General features: G+C 48.5%; 1 protein-coding gene across 1 annotated transcript in view; it reads left to right on the plus strand.

Moving 5' to 3' along the window:
- The window catches only part of SLC24A3 (solute carrier family 24 member 3), a 428778-nt gene that overhangs the window by 395690 nt on the left and 6757 nt on the right, over window positions 1–26331 (plus strand). The window contains exons 9-15 of the mRNA XM_070381141.1: window positions 879–932; window positions 6721–6854; window positions 8804–8964; window positions 9733–9997; window positions 15112–15278; window positions 18494–18608; window positions 19809–19921. Coding sequence (XP_070237242.1) covers window positions 879–932; window positions 6721–6854; window positions 8804–8964; window positions 9733–9997; window positions 15112–15278; window positions 18494–18608; window positions 19809–19921 — 1009 coding nt within the window. The remainder of the gene's footprint in view (window positions 1–878; window positions 933–6720; window positions 6855–8803; window positions 8965–9732; window positions 9998–15111; window positions 15279–18493; window positions 18609–19808; window positions 19922–26331) is intronic.

The raw sequence follows: 26331 nt of genomic DNA on the forward strand, positions 1-26331 counted from the left end.
AACCTGTGTGTGTGTCCTTTTCATGTTTGACCACATATTTCTCCGGGATCAGTTTCTAGACATGGAACTTGAAAAAGCACAGGAAAGCCATAACCTAAAATTCTCCATAGACCATCCCTCATGAACCTTTTCTTGAAGCAAAAATGATGCTCTCAATTGACTAGTTAAATTCTACACCTGAAGAGGAACCTAGAAATCAGGTTCCTTGTTTTCTAACTGGAAGTTACTAAAATCAAGAAACTAGAGGAAGCATTCAAAGTATCAAAAGTTCAAGGTACATTCCAGAGGTTTCATTATTTTTCCCTTGACCATTCTCCCACTTATTCATTCTTATCCTTTCTGACAGCACCTTCCCTGACCCAGGTGTGTGTATCTGTCTGTTTGTCTTCTCCCTCCCTCCCCTCTCTCCTTCTCTGTCTCCATCTCCCACTGTCTAATGCATCTAACAGGCCTTACTCCAATGAAGCCAACAGTCCCTTGGTTGCTCCTGTCAATTCCTCCAGGTTGCCGTTTGTATCTGAATTGTTTTAGTGAATGATTAAGCTGTGGTCAGACTTAATACATGCAGTCTTATATTCAGCAATATGACAGAAGTCTTGCTGTGCTCAAAGCACTCTTTGGAGTGAGCAAGTAACAGAGAAGAGGAAGCATTCTCCTTTTAAGTGGAGGAAGGAAGAAATCCTCGAAAGCTGGGTGCTGCCTAGGACGTGTGTGTAGATCAGGAACTGTGTGTGTGTGGCTTTTGCATCTACCTCATCCTTACCGTGCTTGGCAGGTTTAGTTGTTGTTCGCATCACGCGACCGTCTAAGGGAGTCTGGGGTGTGGCATGTGCGTCTTGGTGGCTTCCGCTAACTAACCATTCTTGGCTTGTCCACAGGTGGGAGTCTTTGGTCCTCGTGCTGATGTATCTCATCTACATTGTCATCATGAAGTGAGTAAGATCCCTTCTCAGTTTCTCTCCCCAAACTCTTTCCTGCACTCAGCGTTATGTGATGATGTGGACAGAGGGACATTGCCCTTGCCCCTCTTAAGGACCTGGCAGCCTAGTTTTTGACTGTTTCTTTGTTCGCTTTCATAATAAGAAAGGTGGCAAAACTTCCCATATAGGCTTCTCCTTAGGACCATTCCAGTGTCCCCATACCCGGGAGCTGGCTTCCCACAGAGCAGGTGATTCAAGAGAGGGCACGAAGGACCCAGCAACACCTTCTATGATCCAGCCTCACAAGTCACACACTGTCCCTTCTGCCATGTTCTATTCGTTAGAAAAGAGTCAGTCTGGTCTTCACTCCTTGCCTTTCCTAGAGAGGAGAGTCAATTACCTGTGGACATGTTTTAGACCACCAGATCATGCATTCTTTTTCCCCATGGAGTCTGGGCAGATTACCACTTGTATCAGGAGTTACGTTGCTGATGCTTCCCATGTTCTAACGTAAGATGTAAGCACTGTGGTCAGAAACCTGCTGGGTCATCTTTTTTGACAAGGACCATTGAGATGAGGAGTTTGTAAACAGTGCAGAGATACTCTGTGCTGCAGCCACCTGCCCCCACGGAAGCAATTGCATTGCTTTGAATTAGCCCATCCTCTCCCCAGCCCATGTGACTGCAGGAGTGACCGCCTCCTCTAGGGGGAGGACAGGAGACCACTCTTTGTGTCCGACTCTTTGTGACCCCATGGACTGCAGCACACCAGGCTTCCCTGTCCATCACCAACTCCCAGAGCTTGCTCAAACTCATGTCCATCAAGTCGGTGATGCCATCCAACCATCTCGTCCTCTGTTGTCCCCTTCTCCTCTGTCCTTCAATCTTTCCCAGCATCAGGGTCTTTTCTAGTGAGTCAGTTCTTCGAATCAGGTGGCCAGAGTATTGGAGTTTCAGCTTCAGCATCAGTCCTTCCAATGAATATTCAGGACTGATTTCCTTTAGGATTGACTGGTTGGATCTCCTTGCAGTCCAAGGGACTCTAAAGAGTTTTCTCCAACACCACAATTCAAAAGCATCAATTCTTCAGTGCTCAGCTTTCTTTATAGTCCAGCTCTCACATCATACATGACTACTGAAAAAAACATAACTTTGACTAGACGGACCTTTGTTGGCAAAAGTTCCTTTTGTCTGACTGCTGCCAGAAATTGCTGATGTGGATGCATCCAGTAGCAGTCTGCCACTGACACGTCAAGTTTTCTTTGCTGTTGAGGCCTAACAAAAATTACTTCTGGTGGCTGAGAACCCTGTCGGGAGAAATCAGTGTGGCCGTTGGCCAATGTCACAGGAACAGTGAAGGCAGGAGCTGGCTTGACCCATGGCCGGGGTAGGCTGTGAGCCATCTGCCACCATCCCACCCAATATGATGCCCAGTTTCCACCTCAGGAACTGTCCATGATCAGCGTGGACCCAGCATCTGGATCTTGTGACTGAACGAGACTATTTCAAGACTAGAACCTCACCCAAAGTTATCCTGATGTGGAATTGCCATGATGGTAACTGACATCACAGTTAAGATGACAAAACCAGGTGCTTTTCCCACAAATCACACACCTCAGTACATCAGCTCCCATAAAAAAGCCGAGTTGGCCCAAAGGCTTTCCATAGTTTCTAGACTCCAAGGAAATGCCTTTAAAGACAGGAGCAGCCAACTTATTTCTCTTTCTCTCAAAGAGCAAAACTATCAGGGAATCCATGCCACCGTCAGAAAGCCTCAATAATACACGTCTTCTTTCAGCATTTTTTATTTCATGTGTTTGTTTTATTTTTTTTTTAACATTTGGTGCTTTGAGACCCCAGTGAGTCAAGAGCTCTCATCTCCCCTTTTGAAAAGGTGGATTCATCAATTATTCCAGAAGAACTGACTGAGTGTCTGCTATAAGCTGAACATGGATCTTGGGTTTTAAAATCTGAATTTAGATGAAAGCATGTCCCATACTGAATTCACTAAGGGCTGTACAAGAATAAGGAGGCCTTCAGAAAGTTCTTTTTATCTAAAAAGAAGGAAGATTGAAGAATTTTGCTAGCATGCACTCCATAAGCACCACACCCCTCTACTGAGCTATCATAACATCTCTGAGTTGCAGGCAGGGCATGTGGACATGAAGAAAACACACTGAACAATTTCCCTACCCCAAGCCAAGTCCAATGTGAAAGCTAACGAGGTGTGTTTCTGCTGATGCGTCAGCATTACCAACTTCCCAGCTGTTCAGACCAGCAGGATACAAATAAAGTGGGGAAAGGCAGCTACTGCGCTCTTGAAATTTTCTGCATAAATTCTGGTCCCAAGTTCTAAATTGAAATCTCTGCTCTTTTGCCATCCCCTTCAGTAATCAGAGGCTTTAATCATTGGGTTTTATAAAATCTGATTTATAAAATTGCATGCTTCACAATAAAGCAGCTTTGGGGTGCAAGCACAAAATTTAAAACATTCAATTAAAAATATAAAACAGCAGCAGCCATTGAAAACAGCCTGTATTAGAATTGTCAGCTGCTTCCTGGATGGATTGCTTTAAAATGATTTTTAAACATTCTGTCTGAAGGTCAAAAAGCAATTCTGGTTTGGCCCAGCAGGTAGAAACCTTAAGGGAGCCTGAAGCATACCTGACCTTGGCGAGGATTGCTTTCTGTCCTTCTGGGTCATTTCACTGGGATTTGGTTCCCAGATGAGGCAGTGTGGGCTTGTCGTTAAGATCAAGTGCCTCCCTTGCAGCCCTGGCTGCAGAACTGAGCCAGGTGGTTCTGGTATTTTGAATCTCAGTTTTTGCTTCTAGGAACAGAAGGAATGATGCTTTCTACCTGAAAGGCTGTTTGTAAGGATGGGATGTGATAGAATAGTTAATTAACTGATATTCAGTTCCACGAAAGTGCTCATAATGATGCAATACATAGCATTAGTATCCTATCATCCAAATCCAAGTAAGTACACAACACACAGTTGTGAACTTTTAAAGCAAACCCCCTGGAGAGTCAGTATTTCTGGGGGGGAAGTGGATTCTAAGTCAAGATGACAGAAACAGTGCCTCTCCCTGGAGCTCCTCCAGGAGGGGGGACAGAGGATGAGGAGACCATGCCATGAAGAATGTTGGCCCGCACAGCAGTCAGCAGAATAGCATGACGCACCCCATGTGCTCCCCACGAGTCGCCCCACTATTGACTTGCACCCACACTGCCAGCTGTATCACTCCCTCCACATGATCTGAAACCCCAACTTGCCTGCTAAGTCCCTTCAGTCATGTTCAACTCTTCGTGACCCTATGCACTGTAGCCCGCCAGGCTCCTCTGTCCATGGGTTCTCCAGGCAGGAATACAAGAGTGGATTGCCAGGCCCTCCTCCAGGGGACCTTCCCAACCCAGGGATTGAACCCACATCTTTTATGTCTCCTGCATTGGTAGGCAGGTTCTTTACCACTAGCACCACCTGGGAATCCCCGTAAAGTCCCGGACATCATACCATTTCATCTACCCAAATGTCAGTACTTGTCTCTAAAAAGACTCATTTTTAACCCAGCCACACTATCGTGATCATACCTAAAATGAATGCTAATTCTTTAATATGATTCAGTATCCAATGTTCAAATTCTCAACAGTCTCATAAATATCATTTTTTACAGTTCCTTTGGTCTCATAAATGTCATGAATAGTTTAAAAAGCAGAATCCAAATAAATTCCACTCATCACTCTTGGTCACTCCATATTCTAGATCTCTTTGAGTTTATAAATTCCCCCTCTTTTTTTTTTTTCCTTGCAATTTAGTCTTGAATGAAATCTGATTGATGGCTCTGCAGAGTTTCCCACAGTTAAGACATTGTTGATTACATCTGAGGGGTAGTGTGACCTGTTCCTCCAGCCCCTGTGTCCCTCCCTGTCAGTCATTGATCCCATTTAGGTTAGACTGTGTCCAGAGTGGTGTAGAGTCACACCAACAGACGCCTGGATCGCTCTGTTATCTTGGCAGCTGCTGATCCTCAATATCTGGCTCCATCATTTCATCATGTTGCAGAATAGTCATGTTCTCATTCTATTCCTTGCAAGCCCTGAGATTATAAACCCTGAGAGTGGGCCTGCCCACTGCCCTTTCCATGGCTGCCACTGTCCCTATAGACTAGCTTTCTCTTCCCCCTCAGGCCTGTAGGAAGCACCTCAGGCTCCCAGGGTGAACAGGAAGGGGCCCAGCCATAGAGGATCCCCCACCTGTATCTGCATGGCAGGCCCACCACCCAGAGCTGCACTAAGAACACAGGATGCAGTGGGAAGGGACCCCCAAGGGGCCTCATGTCTGTAGCAGGAAAAGGGATGAAGAAGAGGAGGGGGAACTCAGCTTGAGTGGCACATGAGCTGGATTTAGAATCTAATGCTTGGGTGCCGTTCTGTGGGAGGCCAGGGACCAAGCTGGTGGGACCCCTCAGTGGGTTTTCCCATGGTCAGTAAGCCATCAGGACCTTTAAGTCTCTTAGTGGAAAAAGCAGTGGGGGCCACAGTGCCCTGGAGATGCTGCCCGCTGGCTGTCTTTGCCCCTGAGTTTCCTAGGATTCCTCCATGGGAGTCTTCTAATACCAATGATAAAGGGACCAGGACAGTGCCTGCCAGAGCATCCCAGGGCCAGAGCACCCCAGGAACTTGACTAAGCTGCCTTCCTTCCAACACACATGGGAGAAACTCCACACAGGGTTTTGATTCTTTCCCTCAGTCATTCTGAAGAAACACAGCCCAGAATTTTGTCATAAAGCCAAGAGCCCCACAGACCTGGAACTATGGCACAACACTGACAGACTTTCCCAGGATCCCAGCTTGTGACCTCAGGAAACCACGGGCAGACAGAGACTTCGGCAGCCAGCCCGCCAGTGCACGTGGACGGTGATGCTAGCGGGACAGACGGATGTGACACCTTGACCTTCCTCCACCCAGCATGGCCCTGACAGCAAAGGCCCTGGGGACACGGCCCAGAGGAGGGAGTCTTTGCCCATCCCTCTGAGTCTCATCACAGCCCTTCCATGCATGGACCACGAGTTGTTGTTCAGTAGCTCAGTCATGTCTGACTCTGTGACCCCATAGACTGCAGGACGCCAGGCTTTCCTGTCCATCTCCATCTCCCGGAGCTTGCTCAAACTCACATCCATTGAGTCGGTGATGCTATCCAACCATCTCATCCTCTGTCATTCACTTCTCTTCCCGCCTTCAATCTTTTCCAGCATCAGGGTCTTTTCCAATGAGTCGGCTCTTCACATGAGGTGGTCAAAGTATTGGAGCTTCAGCTTCAGCATCAGTCCTTCCAATGAATATTCAGGACTGATTTGCTTTAGGATGGACTGGTTGGATCTCCTTTCTGTCCAAGGGACTCTCAAGAGTCTTCCCGAACACCACAGTTGAAAAGCATCAATTCTTCAGTGCTCAGCTTTCTTTATGGACCAACTCTTACATCCATACATAGATCATGAGTAAGGGAACTCAATCCCGGAGCTCCCCCACTGACATGAAACACTGCAGAGAAAGCAGTGTGTCCCTATTTATCCGTCTGAAGTTGGTTTTATTTTCACTTACCATATATCCTCAAGTTGGGGAAATGGGCTGAATATTCTGGGGAAAACAGGATGATAAAATAGTAAGCATATTAACCTGAGGCACCGGGTCTCTCACCCGTGTCCAGGCTGAGGGAGCTTTGGGGAGCTTTGGGGAGCCAGGAGCCCAGGAGGGAGGAACGGCAGTGCTGATGGGCTTTTTCTGCTCCCGGCCGTGTCCAGATACAACGCCTGCATACACCAGTGCTTCGAGAGGAAGACCAAAGGGGCCGGAAACATGGTCAATGGCCTGGCCAACAACGCCGAAATGGACGACAGCGGCAACTGCGACGCAACCGTGGTGCTACTCAAGAGAGGTAACCCTGGGGCCGTGCCCCACTGCGGGGCTGCGCCGGTGCCGCCAGCCCCACAGGGCGTGCCTGCCCGGGGAACATCGCCCCCACTCCCTCCCATTGGCTGCGTCCGGGAACATCCTGGTGATGGGCGGCCTCTGGAAGCTGTGGAAGTTCTTGGACCAAACGTGCTGAGGTTGCTAACAGAGAAACAAGATAGTAAAGGAGACGCCAGGGGTGTCAAGGTGCTGACTCTCCCATTCTGGCTGTGTGACCTTGGAGCAAGTTACTTAACCTCTATGAGCCTCATTTTCTCTTCTGTAAAATGAGGATAATTTTCATAACAAGTTAAGGAGATAGAGTATATAAAATACTCCATTAATGATAGTTGTTATTAGTGTATATTTATATCCGAATTCACTTTCAGGCTATATTACCTCAGTTTCCCACCTGCAAAATAACATAGAAAAGAAAGGGAAAGTGAAGTCACTCATTCGTGTCTCATTCTTGGTGACCCCCTGGACTGTAGCCCGCCAGGCTCCTCTGTCCATGGAATTCTCTGGGCAAGGATACTGGAGTGGGTTGCCATGCCTTCCTCCTGGGGATCTTCTTGACCCAGAGATCAGACCTGGGTCTCCTGCATTGCAGGCAGATTCTTTACCATCTGGACACCAGGGAAGCCCTAAAAGTGTGAAAGTGTTAGTCACTCAATCACTCCCCCAAATTCTGATATTCAGTAGATGCTTAGTAAGCAGTTGCTATTCCAAGAGAAATAATACAATGCTCTTAATAATATTCTTTCTTAGAGGAACATGGAAAATTATCATTTACTTTTGCCTAGAATGTGTTTCAGTTTTCATTTAACTTTTTTTTTAACTTTCCTATTGAAATGTGTGGGTTTATTTCTTCTCAGTCCCATTTCCTTACTTTTCAGGGAAGGGAAAAAAAGAAAAAAATCTATAGGCTATTTCCAAGTACATAGCTCAGTTTGAAATCTGTGGGTAATTATTAGAATTTGAAAATCAATTTTTTGATGTAGTTTTCTCACTAATTATACTATACTAATTTCTCACTAATTATACTCATGTTTAATGAAAGACTTTTGAGTATTCAGCGCTATCCCACATAAGGATTTCATTTCATTTCTTCTCTGCAGGGTAGTTTATAACAATAAAAGGAATACTCTTAGAGAACCAAAGAGAGCTACCTACTATTAGTCAGTATTTCCAGAGATCATTTCATGGTTTAGTGGCCTGGAGAACAGGAGTGAGGCTGTGACCTGTGAGCTGCGTCCTCACATTGCAATATCCACGCGGAAGAGCTTGGGCCATGGAGGAAGTATTCTTCAGGCCTGCTAGCAGATCATTTCACAGGATTTTCCCTAAGCACCCTCTGGACTTGAGCCTCTGTAAGCTGGCCAGCTGCCCGCCCCCCACCCCAGTCTGCCCTGCATCCCACACCATGCCCTCTGCTTGGACTAGCATCAGTCCTGGAGCTTTTAACAGCCTACTGTGAACACTCTTGACATTTGAAAAGGGCATAAAGGGTTACTAAAGACAGTTGGGGTCTTTCCTATGCCCCAGATATTAGTGGCAGGAAAAGAATCCTTTGAGGATAAAGGAAAATTCTCTTATGTTATAACTCATTCTTACTATGTCAGAGAAGGACTCAAACTGTTTTAAGTCATTTTAAAGGAAGTATGGATGAGCCCATGGAAAGCAGATGTTGACTCTTCTTCAAAGTTTAATCACAACCCTTCCGGGACAGACGGGTTGGTGGGTGGATGGATGGATGAGTGGATGTGTGGGAGGGTCGGTGGGTTGGCGGATGGATGGATGGAAAGAAGGAAAGGAGGGAAGAAAGGAGAAAGGGAGGGAGCAAGAAAGATAAGGAAGAGAAGGAAGATGAATGAATATCTCTTTCCCACTCCTAGCCTCAACGCTATCTTTATTTTATGTTTTTAACTTTCCTAGCCAATTTCCACCGCAAAGCATCAGTGATCATGGTAGACGAGCTGCTGTCAGCCTACCCACATCAGCTTTCTTTCTCTGAGGCTGGTCTTCGAATCATGATCACCAGCCACTTCCCCCCCAAGACCCGACTCTCCATGGCCAGTCGCATGTTAATCAATGAGGTATCTGAGAACACAAGTCCATCTGCCACGGCCAGGGTGGGGAACTGGGCAGGGAGGACGTTCCCTAGTCTGCAGGTAAAAGTGCCTGCCTCAGTGTTTTACACAATAATGTCCCTCAGCTGTTTCCCAACATTCTTGCTCAGCTATGCATCCTTGTCCTTGCTCTTCCCACCACGTGTCCAGAGATGTAGTCCAGCTCCCAGCTGTATAGAAAGACTCTTCCGTCCCTTCTTCTCATTATCTTCCCTCTGAATAAAGCCCCCGGATGTGAACTCGCAGGAAAGTAGTTGTTAAATTAAGGTTACCTTAGTTTAGGGTACTTCAGAGTCTCACCCACATTTTCCTGGGGATGCCTTTCTCTGGAATGGCAGCCTTGTTGATCCTAATCCCGATACATTTTATGGCTTTCTCACATATGGACCAGGGAAGTGCTACCATCTGGAGAGGAGCATTAACAACCCAGTGCGCAGGCAGTCAAACCCTGGTAGAAAAGCAGTGCCCATTTGAGGCATGGGAACTCTCCTCTAAAGGGATTTATAAGTTCCAGTGGGTCACGAAAGAGTAATCCTTCTTCCCAGAAAGTCTATCCGAGTTGGTTGTTACTTTAAGGAGTCCCTTAGAACCTGTCTGCAGAGTCTTCTGGAAGCACCTCCTGTCAGCAGCCTGGGAAAATCCCGACAGCCGGGGTCCTGGGTGAGAGGATCTACAGCTCCTCTGGGGGGGGGATAGGGAGGGATTCTGTGTTAGAACGTGCCTTTCCTTCTCCAGAGACAGAGACTGATAAACAGCAGGGCTTATGCCAACGGAGAATCCGAGGTGGCCATCAAGATCCCAATTAAGCACACGGTGGAGAACGGGACGGGGCCCAGCAGCGCCCCAGACAGAGGCGTGAGTGGGACGCGGAGGGACGAGGTCGTGGAGGCCGGTGACGAGACGGAGAACGAGAATGAGGACAACGAGAATAACGAGAACGACGAGGAGGAGGAGGACGAGGAGGAGGAGGAGGGGCCATACACACCCTTCGACCCCCCGTGTAAGAGCCCCTGCTAGGGCTGGGCGGGCTGCGGTCCTGAGCTGTTTTGAAGCCACTGACTTGATGCCCTTGACTGCGTGACCTTTCTGATACCAAATTCAAGGGCTGTCTGTATGGCCGTAGAAATATTTATATTGTGTTAACCTTTACAGTGGGTAAGATTCTTTCACAGCAGATCCGATGACCAAGACGGTGACCTTCAGGCCTGGTTGAAATGTGGGCCTTTGGAGGAGGAAGGCTCCCTGTCAGTGGTTCCTCTGGACCCTGTGGTGCCAAAGAGGAAAGTTCGTGACCCTGCCAGCCAGGCGGCTTGGTGCTGTGGGGTGGGGTTTCCCACCATTACCCACCCCATCGCGGTTGGTGGGGGCACTGTCCTGACGAGGCAGCCCTTGGGGGCCCAGGTCCCAGGACCTGCTGTCTCCAGGGTGGGCACCTCAGGAGATGCAGACTAGGGCAGAGAGCTCCCGAATCACACCTCAGGGGCTGGCCCAGGGTCTCCCCGTTTCTTGACGCGTCAGGGTGCATGCAGAGGCTGGTAAGCTCTCAGGACCCCGGCCACAAGGGCAGTGTCCTTGTCGACCCTGGCCACAAGGGCAGTGTCCTTGTCCACCAACTGCTGCCTCCAGTAAAGACTCAGTTGAGCCAGCAGCCTTGTCCTCCAGCCCCACCATTAATGGAATGAGTGGACCAAACCGAAAGAATTCTGCTTGTCTGCCAGACCTTCCAGAAGTTTCTGTTTCAAGAAAGTGTTCGCTGGTCCAGTTCGTATTCACTGTCAAGTATGTGAAGCTTAATTAGCCTGTGTGTCTTCTCTGCAACGTTGGAAGTAGTGGGGGCTGTCAGCTCTGAGGAAGAAGTGCTGGATCCACTTGAAAGGCCGTTTAACAAGGAGACATGGGCGCAGCGTTACAGTCAAGTGTTCCTTTCGGATGCAGTGTCCTTCGGGGCCCCTCTTTGTGTCCAGCCAGTAAAGCTCAGGGGGCGACGGGGTCCCTGAAAGGCTCCTCAGATTTCAACCTGGTCAACTGCCAACCGAAAGTAACTAGAAAATACCACCCAGATTCCCAGACCCCGAATCACCCAAAGTTAAATCCTGGCTTGTTAGTAAAAATGTATCCTGGCTTTTTATCCATTTTGCCACATTTGGTGACATTTCTTGGCAACCTTTCTATCGACCAGGACAAAAACATGTTAAGGATGGAATGACTGACCCCCCACTTTTCCCTCTAGGGCCTCATGCTCGTTTTCCCTTGCTTTGTAACAAATGAGCACAAGCCTTGCAGCTTACACTCATTGGCTAGCTCACGTTCTAGGGTCAGAAGTCTGGCACTGCCTGGCTGGGGGTTCCAAGGCTCGCGGGGCAGTGATGAGGGGGCCAGGGCTGCGGTCCTTCCCAGCAGCCCCGGCACACTCAGGTTCCTGGCAGGATTCCTGGTGGCTCCTCGTAGCTGTCGGCTGGGGCTGCTCCCTACCCTACGGCCCCCGTCTTCTTCGTCCCGTGGCGTCTCATTTCAAACGAACAGTGTGTGTTGTCTGGTCCTCCCCGCTCTGCTCATGGCTCTAGCCTCCTCCTCTGCTTCCAAGGGCTCCAGTGATTACCTGCCTATCTGGAGGCCAGCTCTGCTTCACACTGTAGCGCAGTCAGGGACGGTGGTTCATCCTCTGCACGGGCTCTGAAAACCGGGGCACAGACCTTGGGGGCTGTGTCTGGAATTCCACCCCCTCCCCAGCCCCTGTTTGCAGAGCTCACTGTCGGCACTGTAACCTCGCTCCAAGAACTCTCACTCGCCTGACGTCATCCCTGATGAAAGAGTTTTTAAGTGGCTGGGTGCTCTGTTGGCCCCACGGCCCAGGATCCCATACACACTCCTCCAGGAAGACATCAGAGACAGAGGTGTGAGAGTGCACAGACCACATCACTCAGCGGGATCGAGGGCCCCCTTCGGGTCACGAGCTCCCTGTTTCTCACCTGGACGCAGTACATGCTGGGCCTACGTGTGAAGTTTAGGGGTATCCTGAACTCCTGCTCCCCACCCTCACCCCAGGATTAGGGTGCACATGTGGAGGCCATAGGGTCTCCCCACACGTTAGGAGGCATGGCTGCAGGTGTGGGCTCAAGCACCCACATCAGGCACCCTCCATCCTTTGGAAGCACAGGCTCACAAGAAGAACGGATGCTCTGTGTGGTCCTGCTGCCCCTGGGGGTCTCGGCTTCACCGCAGGGCCCTGAGCTGCTGAGACAGTCAGTGGGATCCTGAGTCCTCCTCACCAGCCCCTCTCATGTGGGCATCCTTGACCAGGGGTGGGCTCTGACTTGGGTGATCCAGGTGGGGCCCCAGGTGATGCTGATGCTGCTGGTCCGTGGGTCACTGCTGGGTGGCATGGGCTTGTGGCCTGGGGTCCCCCAGCCATCTTCAGGGTTCCTCTGCCACGCCAGGGAGCAAGGTCAGCACCTGGCTCTGCCTCTGAAGTGAGAATGGGCTTGCCCGAGTGTGGGCCCCTGTTCTGCTCCACCAGCTGCTAAGAAACACCATTCAAGGCCAGGACTGGGGACTGAGTGTCCAGCCAGGGCCTCCCCTGGGTAGGGCTGCCTCCTCACAGCAATGAGCGAGCAGAGGCCCTCAGGCCAGCAGAGGGCACTCGAGGGTCCTCTCAGGCCAAGATACTTTGGCCACTGGGTAAAGATCTGTTTCCCTCCCACGGGAATCTTGCAGGGACCTGGATTTGCATGTTTCTGCCACTAAGGCTTGACTGGAGTGTGTATCATTAACAAGTACGTAATTGTGTGGGAGTATACAAATAGAGGATATAGGACATGCATGCATATGTGTGTGTACATGAATATAGGTGTGTGTGCACATATATAGCATGTGCACATGTATGATTGATGTGATGCATGCATATAACATGCTTTCTATATACTGTATATATTTAATATGCTGCATCTGTGTGTGCATCTTTAGTCATGTTCAACTCTTTTCATATACCCATGAACTATAGCCCACCAGGCTTCTCTGTCCATGGACTCTCCAGACAAGAATACTGGAGTGGGTTGCCATTCCCTCCTCAGGAGATCTTCTCGACCCAGGAATCAAACCCACATCTCCTGCATTAGCAGGCGAATTCTTTATCACTGAGCCACGTGGGAAGGCCTGATATGTTGCATATTAATACACAAATATTTATATATATTTAATATGCTGTATATTATATAATGGACTTACCCAGTGGCTCAGATGGTAAAGAATCCTCCTGCAATGCCAAAGACCCAGGTTCGATCCCTGGATCAGGAAGATCCCCTGGAGAAAGGAATGGCTTACCCACTCCAGTATTCTTGCCTGGAGAATTCCACCTACAAGAGGAGCCTGGCGGGCTACAGGCCATAGGAAGGCAAAGAGTCGGACACAACTGAAGTGACTGAGCACAGTGCACATGCATGATGTATGTATCTGTGTGTCTGTATGTGGGAGTACTAAGTCGCTTCACTTGTGTCTGACTCTTTGTGACCCCATGGACTGCTGCTCTGTCAACATTCCAGAGATGAGGAAACTGAGGCTCAGGGAGTTTAAATAACTGAGGCACTTGATTCAGACAGAACAGACAGAATGGGGACTGATAAGAAAGCCCCCTCTCCTCCCGCTAGAGACCACCTTGTGAGTCTAGGGAGACCAGGAGTCAAAAGTGATATCATGTAACTTAACTGCAATTTTAAGAAAATATTTGGAGACTGGCGAAAGATGTATGAAATAAGTGCTGGATGCTAGTATACAATTATAAATTGTGTTAAAGATTTTAGTCATCACTTTTCACAGTGTAATTTAAAAAATACCTCAACTCTGGTGGGAATACAAATTAGAACAGTCCTTTTTAGAAAACAGTTCAGCAGTTTCTCATAAAGTTAAAAAAAAAAACACCCACCCTGTGACTCAGCATTTCTACTCCTGGGTCTTTGCCCAAGAGAAATGAAAACATGCCCACAGAAAGATTCACACAGAAAAGCTTACAGCCTCGTTAGCTGTAATACCTGAAAACTGGCAACAGCCCAAATCCCAGACACAGGAGAATGCAGTCACACCACAGTGTATTCACAGGCTGGAACACTACATAGCAATTAGGAATGAGTTACCAACCCAGGGATGAAACTCAGAAAGCATTATGTTGAATAAAAGAAGGTAGAAACAAACAAACAAACAAAATACTGTATGATTTTATTTATTTGAAGTTGGAGAATAGAAAGAACTCTGTGGTGATAGGGGCTGGGAAGTTGACCAGAAAGGATGCACAGAGACCTTTCTGCAGATCTTGGTTGATATTTCTCTTCAGAGGTGAGTTAGTACTTAATGCAGGATGGTTTGTTGTTGTTGTTATTTAGTCACTAAGCAGGATGCTAGTAATGGCCAAAGGAGAACTAATGGGTTTTTCGAATCTGAGGCTACAAGAACTCCTGGTAAAATAGTCACCATTGTCTCTGGCACTCAGCAGCTGAGATGGTAGGACAGGTCATCACTAACAGATCCATCATCTTGTCCATAGAAGCAGGCAGATAAAGCCAGGAAGCAATTATGAATTTGCAAATCCATAGCAGCTTGGGATATAAACACTCAAGCAATGCTTTGGCAACCGTGAGAGCTTTCAGATCGTCCATCAAAATTTCCGCAAGTTGAAGGACGATGTTGAGAAATTCCACTAGGTGGCGCTATGTCTGCTGACCCCCTTAGACTCCGGGAAGATGTCGCTGCCTGTCCATGGGAAGAAGGACTGGAAGGGGATTGGTGGTCTTTACCGCCCCTCCCCTGCCTCCACCCGGACCCCACACTCTTCCCTGCACCCCATTTGTATCCTGAGAATCCTCCGCATCCTTTTCCACCTGGCTCCATTTGCCAAACCGTACCCCCCAGCTCTGTATTCCTCAGAAGCGACACATCCTTCATTTTGAGGCCTACCAGCAGGTGGGCACTTTATATTCCTCTTGGTCTTGTTGGTGGAAAGGCACTCGAGTCTTTGTGGTAAGGAGCACCACAGTCAGGCTTAATGTCTGGGGACGCTCATGCTGAGGATGGAGCGGGAAAATGCGCCTCACTGATTTGTTTGTTTTGCCTTTGTTGTTCTCCCAGCTGGCAAACTGGAAACAGTGAAGTGGGCATTCACCTGGCCCCTGAGCTTCGTCTTGTACTTCACCGTCCCCAACTGCAACAAGCCCCGCTGGGAGAAGTGGTTTATGGTGACCTTCGCTTCGTCCACGCTGTGGATCGCAGCCTTCTCCTACATGATGGTGTGGATGGTGAGTCCAGGACCCCAGGGTGCTGGGTCCCTTCAGAGAGAAACTCAAGGATGCAGAGGATTCTCAGGATACAAATGGGGTGCAGGGAAGAGTGTGGGGTCTGGGTGGAGGCAGGGGAGGGGCGGTAAAGACCACCAGCCCTCTCTCAGTCCTTCTCCCCATGGACAGGCAGCTACGTCTTCCTAGAGTCTAAGGTGGGGGTCAGGAGACAGCGCCACCTAGTGGAATTTCTCAACATCGTCCTTCAACTTGCGGAAACTCCCCTCTCCAGAGGGGAGCCAGGGCAGAGGTTTTAGCCCAGTAACTGTATCAGTCAGCTGTTGCTGCCATACACTGTGTAACAACCAGCCCTAGATTCCGTGGCTTAGAATCAAAAGAACTTATCCTCCTGCTCATGTGTCGGCAGGGAGACTGTGGGTGACTGGTCTTACCGGGCACCAGCTAATCAGTCTGCTTTCAGCTCCATTGCGGTTGCCTTTGGTTCAGGCAGCAGGTGGGGTTCGTGTCTCCTCTGTGTTTGCCCATTTTCTTTGGACCTGTGGCTACCTGGGGAATGTCTTTTCACAGTGGGTCACAGGAATGCAGGAGGGAAAAGGCAAATATGGGGGCCTTCTGGGGCCTTGGCTTGAGATTTCCACCCAGCCTCCATCTGCCAAGTATTTGTGGAGTGGGGGACATACACCTGACCTGCTCTGGTGGGAAGGCCTGCAGGGTCACAGGCAGCCAGCCTGGAGGCAAGGTGGGAGGTATGAGAAGTGACACTCCATCCATCATAGTCACTCCCCATCTCAGCTCAGTTTCTTCAACCAGAAAATGAAGTCACTGAACCAAGTGAATGCTCAAGGGTCCCTTATGAAGCTAAAACAATGATTCAAGAGTTGGCATTGATTGAGGGACCTTCGCTCAAAAATGTTTCTGCCCTAAAGCCATCCTAGGAAACCCAGAGTGCACTCATTGCCCATGCATGATGCTCGTTTTTAACTGGGGAGTGGCCCTAATTCATTATAATTGGAATTGGGAAGAAATTAAAAACCATGACATACGTACATCTAATTGTGCTTGAGCATCGGGTAGAGATGAAATATAAATGCTGGAGAATTAAACTCAAGAGCTAAAAAAAGTTCTGAAAAGATTATTTTGGAGGTAATAGCAAATGTGTAAACCTGACATAACTAACTCATAATTACCCCTTGCCTTCAACATCACAGGCATACTTTTTTCAATCCAAATCGCATAGGCAGGGGTTTCTCCCTCATGTTGTGTCCATTACTATTTTTGTTTGACCTTTTCATTGGGTGCCAACTTTGGGGAATAGCATTGGTATCCCTGACCTCCAGGTGTCCAGTGGTTTTTCTCTGAAGTCCACTAACATGCAAAGTAGCTGACAGATCTTAGGCTCGCCCTCTTTCTGTTTGCCTCCTTCCACTCTGGGGGAGGTTCGGAGAAGCCCTGGGAAAGGGCCGGGAGTGAGGGGAGACCAGGAGAAACCCTTGAGACCTGGTACAGAGACCTGGAGAATCGCTTCCCAGTACGCCAGCCTCAGCTGTAACCATGGTAACCATAGGCACGGTGGGGACAGGGTCCTCTTCCCAGCTCAAGCCCCATGGAACCAAACCAATTCGTGCAGGGACCCTACTGAGGGTGAGAACAGAAAAACACAGGTGAGCAGGATGCTTGCAGCTCCATTGCACAAAAGGCTCCAGAGCAGCCACAAGAAACTGCTGTGTTTCCGTGTCTTCCTTTCCTCCCTGGAGCATGGAAGGCAGAGAATCTGAGGCCACCACAAATCCAGTCCAGCACTGGATGGAATGAGACACACAGCCTCTGCTTGAAAGAGACCAAGCCAGGCATCCTAGCAGATTTAAATAACGTCCCCCAAACCTTTGGAGGGGAGGCCAGACTCCCATGCAGGGATCCTGGAGGAGCTGGCAGGAGTGGGATACTGGCCACATGCCGTCTGCATTTCTTGCAGTTTTATAGAACGTGAGGGAGGGCGCATCCCACAATGACCTAACGTTTAGCTCCTGCATGTTGTCCTCTTCTGAGGCCAGGGCACCCGGAACGGGTCTCTTTCCACTCACTCACTTGTGCCACCCGCCCCTGGTCACTCCGTCCCACCCACTGCTGTCCTCCCAGTTTGCCCATCTGAAAACTGGGAGCCAGAATGAGCTCATTTGCAGAACAGAAGCACTGCCTCTGGTGTTGACTTAACCCCTCCCCCTGTGTACACAGAGGTGCTGCCCATGCCCACGGGCCTGCTCTCTGTGCAGGGGATGCCCCAAGGCCACTCGGAGAATGGAGATAACACCAGTAGGTGTACCCTGGGGTTGTAGTGAGAGTTAAGTAAGTTACACTAAAAGTGCCTGAGTTCTAGGCAGATGTAAGCCACCGTGGCGGAGAAGGCAGTGGCACCCCACTCTGGTGCTCTTGCCTGGAAAATCCCATGGACGGAGGAGCCTGGTAGGCTGCAGTCCGGGGGGGGTCACTGAGAGTTGGACACGACTGAGCGACTTCACTTTCACTTTTCACTTTGATGCATTGGAGAAGGAAATGGCAACCCACTCCAGTGTTCTTGCCTGGAGAATCCCAGGGACGGGGGAGCTTGATGGGCTGCCGTCTCTGGGGTCACACAGAGTCGGACACAACTGAAGAGACTTAGCAGCAGCAAGCCACCGTGGAGCAGAGGGTGATGTGGGCAGATGATGTTCCCAAGCTGCCAGGAAGGGAGGAAAGGAATTGGCAGCTGACAGCTTTTCTTACTGGACTGGATGGTGTTATTCAGCCCCCTCCCAACTCTTGTAAAGTCTCGTCATGCAGCCAACCTGAGACTTGGACAGTGGATTTCCTAGCACAGCATGGCAGCCATCCATTCTGGGTCCCCAGGAACATCCTGAGTTCAAAAACTGTCCCGCTGTTGCCTTTTCCCAGCAACTCTGTTTCTCTTCTCTCAGGCCGCCTGCCTCACCCAAAGGAACGTGTGAAAAAGGCCAATCTTTGGTTGGAAAGCCTGGGCTCTGTAACTCCACCTCTCTGTTCCCTGAGACATTCCTGGCCCTCTGTCTTTGACACGGAACGCAGACGCTGCCCCTAGACCGCCAAGATTGCAGACTCTTCAGCTTTGGTGACAGGGTCGACAGGCAGGCAGGGCTGGCATCAGCCCTCTGCTCACTGCCTCTTCCTGCCTCCCTTCCCCCCCACCCCCACCCCGCTCCCAGGTCACGATCATCGGCTACACACTGGGGATTCCTGACGTCATCATGGGGATCACCTTCCTGGCAGCTGGAACCAGCGTGCCCGACTGCATGGCCAGCCTCATTGTGGCCAGACAAGGTGGGGCCCACATGGGGAAGGCTGGGAAGGGAAGCCAGACCTCCCTACTTAGGGGTTAGGGGAGTTTGCATGGCAGTTACCAGGGCACCGCATCCCAGCTGTGCACGAGCACTGCCCACCTCAGTGCCAGGCTGGTCAGAAGTCTTCCTGGCATCAGAATAACAGGGAAACAAGCCAGAAGATCCACCCTCGAGCAAGGCAGAGACCCTTTCTATATACTAGATATACTATATACCTGTATAGGTATATACTACATACCTATATAGGTATACCATATACCCTTTCGTATACTAGGGTGTCCCCTCATCCCCTCCAGGGTTGTATTGCTTCTATTATTAAAAATAGTAAGAAATACAGTGATAGCTGACATCTGCTGATGATAGCCCCACACTGAACAGAGCAATTTGTACACATGATCTTACTTAATATAACAATTCTATGAATTAGGGGCAGTCATATACCCATTTCATGGATGAGGAAACTGAGCTTAGAGAGGATGGACCCCATAGCCTAAGTGCCAGACGTTACTCTTCAGTGTGTGACAGACCCTTCCACCCTCAAAACCAAGATTACAGTCTACCCAGCCCTGGGTGGAAGCCCCCCAGATGGCCACGTTCCTTCCAGCACCTACTCTCGTTTATGAACCTGATTTGTGCGGGAGGAGATTGGTTTTCAGAAAACAGTGTGTGGCTGCCACCCTTGGCAAAATGTCCTCCACTGGTCCTCACAAAATTCTACTGGTTACACTATTTTCCTTAATGTTGCTCAGTTATTTAGAAGACTTGGATACGGCGTGGAGCAGATGGGTAATGTAATGACACTGAACTGTGCGGGTCAGTGAGCTCATGAGCCCTTTATAGACTGTTGAGTTTATTCCTTTCCACAGAATGGTTCAGAATTTTGCAACCAGATTTAGTTTTTTGAATTACATTTAACCAATGATCATATTTGAAGTAAAGCTCAGCAGTTCAATAGAATGTATATTTCATTCTATTTATTGAAAATACATATTCAATGACTATTTTATAATTGGAATCATCCTACAGTGATGGATGGTCCGGGACAGACCCGAGCACCTGGGCTGGCCCACCTGCCCACCAGGTCTCTGGCTGTCAGACCAGGGGCTGGAGAGAGTCTTCAAGGGCCGGGGCACCCCCCAGGGACCACCTTCCTCACTCCAGTGACCTCTTGTCCTTGCAGGCATGGGGGACATGGCTGTGTCCAACTCCATCGGGAGCAATGTTTTTGACATCCTCATTGGGCTCGGTCTCCCCTGGGCACTGCAAACCCTGGCTGTGGATTACGGATCCTATGTAAGTGAAATTTTCTCCCTGGTGACCTCAGCCACTGGGACTATGTCTCAGGGCAGAGGAGGTGTGGAAACACTCGCATTGAGAGGAAACAAATTCTCCTGGCCAAGTCTTCTCAAGGTCAGGCCCACGTGGGGACATTCAGGACTCGAGAGCAGACGGAGCTGTTACAAGCTTCGGGAAAGGGTCAGATGGTAACTACTTTAGGCCCCGTGGCCTAGATGGTCTCCATCACAGTCGTCATCAGCTCTGCCGTGTTGGCCTGAAGGCAGCAACAGGTGATGGCGGGTCAATAAACGTAGCGGTTACAGTCCGACTTTATGTATAGAAGCTGAAATTTGAATTTCATATGACTTTCACATGTCGTGACACAGTATGATTCTTTTCAAAACTTTTCAACCAATGAAAAATGTAAAAACCCTTCTTCACTCATGGGCTCTGCAAAAACAGCGGAGGGGCCAGGTTTGGCCTGCAGGCCCTAATTCGCCAACCCTTGCTCTGCAGATTTGTTTTGCATGCAAAATATTTTATTCCTGAAGGGACAGACACAAAGTACATGATGCTGTCTCTGCCAGGGATCTGGTGACGGTCACACTCTGCAGTGACGGCCCCACGCTCTTTCTCAAGACCAAGCCAACTCTGACTCCAGGTGGATTTGCAGATGGGGACTTGGGAGTTCCAGCTAGATGTCAGTGCTCTTTCCCAGCCTGCCAAAGTGTTCCCCCTCTGCTGAGGGGCACTCCTGTCCCAGACACTGTCCAGAGATGGAGGGAGAAACTGCAGTTAGAGGTTTCTCTCTGTGTCAGGGAGGAAAAAAAGGATGATGCCTCTGTGGTATTCATACCCAACCCAGTGTTGGTGCTTCTCTGAACCTGTCACTGAGCATGCTTTCGTCTATCTGTGTAATATGTTGTAGCTAAGTGTGTTTTCCAAAGAAAATATCGTGGCTCATTTATCAGATGATGGTTGTTTCCAAGTTGCTTCCCTCGCAGCTGTTTGAAGTAGGGAGAGTGTGTCCATTGAAATTTCTCAACACATGGTGAGAAAGGCCATACGTGTTTGGTTCATGCGAATCTACCTGTTGGCAGGAAGATTTCACCAGAGAGTTAAGATAAGCACAAGACATTGGAAGGAAGCATTATGTGTCCTAAGGAGCTGAGATCTCTTCTCTGCTGTCTGCGAAACTGGGAGGTGATGTGGTGACAGAGGGGGTCTGGGAAAGCTCCTTACAAGAGGTGACTGTGAGCGAAGTCTGAATAACTAGAGAAGAGGCAATCATGGAGAAACTGGGGCAGGGCAGAGCAAAAGCATTCCAGGCAAAAGGAACAGCTGTGCAAAGGCCCTGAGGCAGACATGCACTCGGCCTGTTGGAGAACAGGAAGGGACCCCAAGTAAGTGGAGCAGAGCAAGCCTGGGGGCATGTGGCCTAGATGCCATGCAGGGCAGACCATGTTGGTGCTCTTAATCAAAAACGATGACATTCAAACTGATGAGATACATAGATTTACATAATGATATTTTTGATGGCTTTTATGAAATTCAGCTGCATGAGTTTTTTTTTTTAACTGTGTTTTTTAACTGTGTTTCAGTCAATCTTACTTTAATTACCAGAGAGACTAAACATTCTTTTTCATATGTATTGGCCTTTTAGATTCTTCCTTCAGATAATTATCTCTTTATGCCCTTTACCCAATTCTCCATTAGAGGGTAATGGTTTTTTGTGTGTGAGTTGATTTTTTTTTTTCATCTTTCCCTATATTGGTTTTTTTTTTTTAATTTATTTTATTGGACGATAGTTGATTTACAGTGTTAGTTTCTGATGTACAGCAAAGTGATTCAATTATACATCTATATGCATTTTCTTTTTCATATTCTTTCCCATAAATCACACATTCCCACCTACATGTAAGGGGGCTCCAGGTCATTTATGGAGCTGGCTACTCAGGAAGGGGAGGAGACATGAATGAGTCCTGTGGTCCGGGGTGCCAGGTTGAGAGTGGAGTCCAGACAGGAGGGACCTGCAGGATAACCTCTTACTGGGGCTGTAGAGTGGCCACGGTCCACGAGTGCCCCGCTATTGTAGGGTCTGTCTCTCTGCCATCCCAAGCTGCCCCCTCCACTCCCTCTCATCCAGCCTCTGAGCGCCTTTTCCTGGGTCACGTATGGACCGCCTCCCTGGGTATACATCCTTTTCTGTACTTCAACTGAGAACAGTATTTTCCATTTAAGCCTCGCTAGTTCCTTTCAATACAAGTCACCTTGATTCTGTTTTGCCATTCCCAGAATAATCTCCTGGGTTTTTCCAACAGTCCACAAATTAAACTTTCCTTTTTTTTAGTCCTTTTTTCTGATTATAAAAGTAACTTATGATCTTCATAGAAAATTTGTTGTTGTTGTTATTCAGTCACTCAGTCATGTCTGACTCTTCACACTGCAGCACTCCAGGCTTCCCTGTCCTTCACCATCTCCCAGAGCTAGTTCAAACTTATGCCCTTTAAGTCAGTGATGCCATCCAACCATCTCGTTCTCTGTCGCCCCCTTCTCCTCCTGTCTTCAATCTTTCTCAGCATCAGGGTCTTTTCCAGTGAGTCGGCTCTTCACATCAGGTGGCCAGAGTTTCAACATCAGTCCTTCCAATGAATACTCAGGGTTGATTTCCTTTAGGATTGACTGGTTTGATCTCCTTGCAGTCCAAGGGACTCTCAAGAGTCTTCTTCAACATCACGGTTCAAAAGCATCAGTTCTTCAGTGCTCAGGCTTCTTTATGGTCCAGCTCTCACATCCATATGTACTACTGGAAAAACCATAGCTTTGACTATATGGACCTTTCTCAGCAAAGTGATGTTTCTGCTTTTTAATATGCCGTCTAGGTGTGTCATAGCTTTTCTTCCAAGTTATAGAAAATTAGAGAAACTTTAACTAGAGAATTCTAATCAGGGAAAACTCTGGAGCAGAGCCTGCCCAGTTGAACTTTCTGCAGTGATGGAAATGGTCCAGCCATGGAATGTGGAATACAGTCAGCCACTAGTCCCATGAGACATTCAAGCACTTGACATGTGGCTGGAACAAGACCGACTTTGTCTGACAGTCATTAACCCACACTGGTTCCCTATTGCTAGAGCCTGAGTATGAGACCATGTCCACTTGGCGTTTGCCATCCATGCAGCAGGACATTTACCTTGTTTAAATAGTGAATACATTTTATTTCCTCAATTGTAGGGATGAGCATTCCTCATACATCAGTAGCTCCTGAGAGTGTGGCTGTAATTCAGCCCAGTTAAATAATGTACATTCATGGTGGTGATTCTCAGACATCCAGAAAAAGTTAGGAGTAAAATCCCACAGGCATTGGTGCAGCTCAAACAGCCACTGCCCGCAGCTGCAGTAAGAGGTGAGTCTACCCAGTTTCCATCTGCATGTCAGAGGAACCACTCTGGATCCTTCCGTGACCCATTTGTCCACACCCTGGTCCCTCCACAGCTTCCATCGGGCCCTCTGGGCCAGCCCCCCACACCCAGCCACACTGTAGGGGCATGTCTAACTTCAGGCCAAGATGCAGAAGTTGCTTGGAAAGCTAATTTCAGGCTCATGGAAAAGCAAATTTAGAGGCTTATTGGTCTTGAATGTTTAGTCTTCCCTCATCTCCGCCTCCAGCTTTTTCCAGGAGAGAGTGTTCCTTCTGAAAGGACAGTCAGGGGCCTCCACCTGTTAGCATTTCAGTGACCCCATGACATCTTCCTGTCTCTCTGATATCAGTACTCAGTGGCTTGTGTGGATTTAATGGCTTCCCCACCCTCGCAAGCGAGCTGCTTCAGTTCTGAAGCCATTTTTCCATCTCGCCTAGATGGATTTCCAGGTCATGATTACTGGATAATTACCAGTGAGACAGCTGTTTTGTGCAAAGTATTAGGTTCAGGCATCTGACAGCAAGGAAGGAAGGCAGTTGCACAGATTTTGACATTTCTCAGTACTTGTGTCTTGCTCAGAAGCCAGCTAGCTACTTAAGTGCCCCCAGTAATAGCTGTTTCTAAAAGTCGGTTTGGAAAATGAGTACTTCTTATTCCATTTCAGTGATAAGTCTCTCCCACCTGCTCCCACCAAACTAAGAAAGTCACCAGGCAGGCTCCAGGCAGCTAGGGCAAAATCTAGATTTCTGAGCTGGGGCTTAGAAATGTAAAAGAACCCTAAGAAGCAGCGAACAGGGGCAGCAAGGAAGTCTGTCTTTCCCTCTCTCCAAGCAAGAGTCCACCTTATTCCAGAATCCATGGAGGTAAAAAGAAGTGATTGGAGGAGTTCTCCCCACCACACCTCTGTCCAGGTCACTCTTCTACTCAGACACGAATTGACTGCCTTCTCTGTGCTGAGCTGGTAGCCGTCACTGGGGCTGCCTCAGTGAGCCAGACAGACACTGTCCTGTGCTCCTGGGGCCCCAGCCGCTGGGAGGGCATGACCGCACAGTGTGACCCCTGCCCTCCTGAGAGCTGGCCATGCAGCATTCAGGGCAGCACGTGGCGCTGTGTGCAGGGGCCAGGGCACCTGGATGCGTGTGAGGAAATGATCCTTACCCTGAAAAACTGAGATTATCAGAAGCGAAGCAGGTGAAGGTGAAAGGCTTTTTCTAAGCAAAGGAACAGCTAGTAGAAGCCCCAAGATACGAGAATGTTCCAGGCACTGAAGGACCAAAGGACAGTTCCTCTGCCTGGGGTGTGGGAGGGGGTGTGGGAGGGACAGGGATGAGTGGCAGGGGTGAACTGGAGCCCAGAGAGGCCACGTGGGCAAGGACACTGAGAGCCATGCTCGTGGGGACAAGGGAGGGGCTGCTATGACTGTCCGTCCTTTGAGGAAGAGAATTCTAGCTGTAGTGTGGGGAAAGGGTTAGTTCAGTTCAGTTCAGTTGCTCAGTCAAGTCTGACTCTTTGCGACCCCATGGATTGCAGCATCCCAGGCTTCCCTGTCCATCACCAACTCCTGGATCTTACTCAAACTCATGTCCATCGAGTCGGTGATGCCATCCAACCATCTCATCATCTGTCGTCCCCTTCTCCTCCTGCCTTCAATCTTTCCCAGCATCAGGGTCTTTTCAAATGAGTCAGTTCTTCACATCAGGTAGCCACAGTATTGGAGTTCCAGCTACAGCATCAGTCCTTCCAATGAATATTCAGGACTGATCTCCTTTAGGATGGACTGGTTGGATCTCCTTGCTGTCCAAGGGACTTTTAAGAGTCTTCTCCAACACCACAGTTCAAAAGCATCAATTCTTCGGCACTCAGCTTTCTTTATAGTCCAACTCTCACATCCATACATGACTATTGGAAAAACCATAGCTTCGACTAGACAGATCTTTGTTGGCAAGTAATGTCTCTGCTTTTTAATACACTTTTCATAACTTTTCTTCCAGGGAGCAAGTGTCTTTTAATTTCATGGCTGCAGTCACCATTTGCAGTGATTTTGGAACTCCCCAAAAAATAAAGTCTGCCACTGTTTCCACTATTTCCCCATCTATTTGCCCTGAAGTGATGGGACCAGATGCCATGATCTTAATTTTCTGAATGTTGAGCTTTACGCCGACTTTTTCACTCTCCTCTTTCACTTTCATCAAGAGGCTCTGTAATTCTTCACTTTCTGTCATAAGGGTGGTGTCATCTGCATATGTGAGGTTTTTGATATTTTTCCTGGCAATCTTGATTCCAGCTTGTGCTTCATCCAGTCCAGCATTTCTCATGATGTACTCTGCATATAAGTTAAATAAGCAGGGTGACAATATACAGCCTTGATGTACTCCTTTCCCAGTTTGGAACCAATCTGATGTTCTATGTTCAGTTCTAACTGTTGCTTCTTGACCTGCATACAGATTTCTCAAGAGGCAGGTCAGGTGGTCTGGTATTCCCATCTCTTGAAGAATTTTCCACAGTTTGTTGTGAGCCACACAGTCAAAAGCTTTGGCATAGTCAATAAAGTGGAAATAGATGTTCTTCTGGAACTCTCTTCCTTTTTTGATGATCCAACAGATGTTGGCAATTTGATCTCTGGTTCCTCTGCCTTTTCTAAATCCAACTTGAACATCTGGAAGTTCACAGTTCATGTACTGTTGAAGCCTGGCTTGGAGAATTTTGAGCATTACTTGGCTAGCATGTGAGATGAGTGCAATCGTGCGGTAGTTTGAGCATTCTTTGGCATTGCCTTTCTTTGGGATTGGAATGAAAACTGACCTTTTCCAGTCCTGTGGCCACTGCTGAGTTTTCCAAATTTGCTGGCATATTGAGTGTAGCACTTTCACAACATCATCATTTAGGATTTGAAATAGCTCAACTGGAATTCCATCACCTCCACTAGCTTTGTTCATTGTGATGCTTCCTAAGGCCCAGTTGACTTCGCATTCCAGGATGTCTGGCTCTAGGTGAGTGATCACACCA

This window comes from Bos mutus, chromosome 13 (genome assembly GCF_027580195.1).
Source record: "Bos mutus isolate GX-2022 chromosome 13, NWIPB_WYAK_1.1, whole genome shotgun sequence".
NCBI lineage: Eukaryota > Metazoa > Chordata > Mammalia > Artiodactyla > Bovidae > Bos > Bos mutus.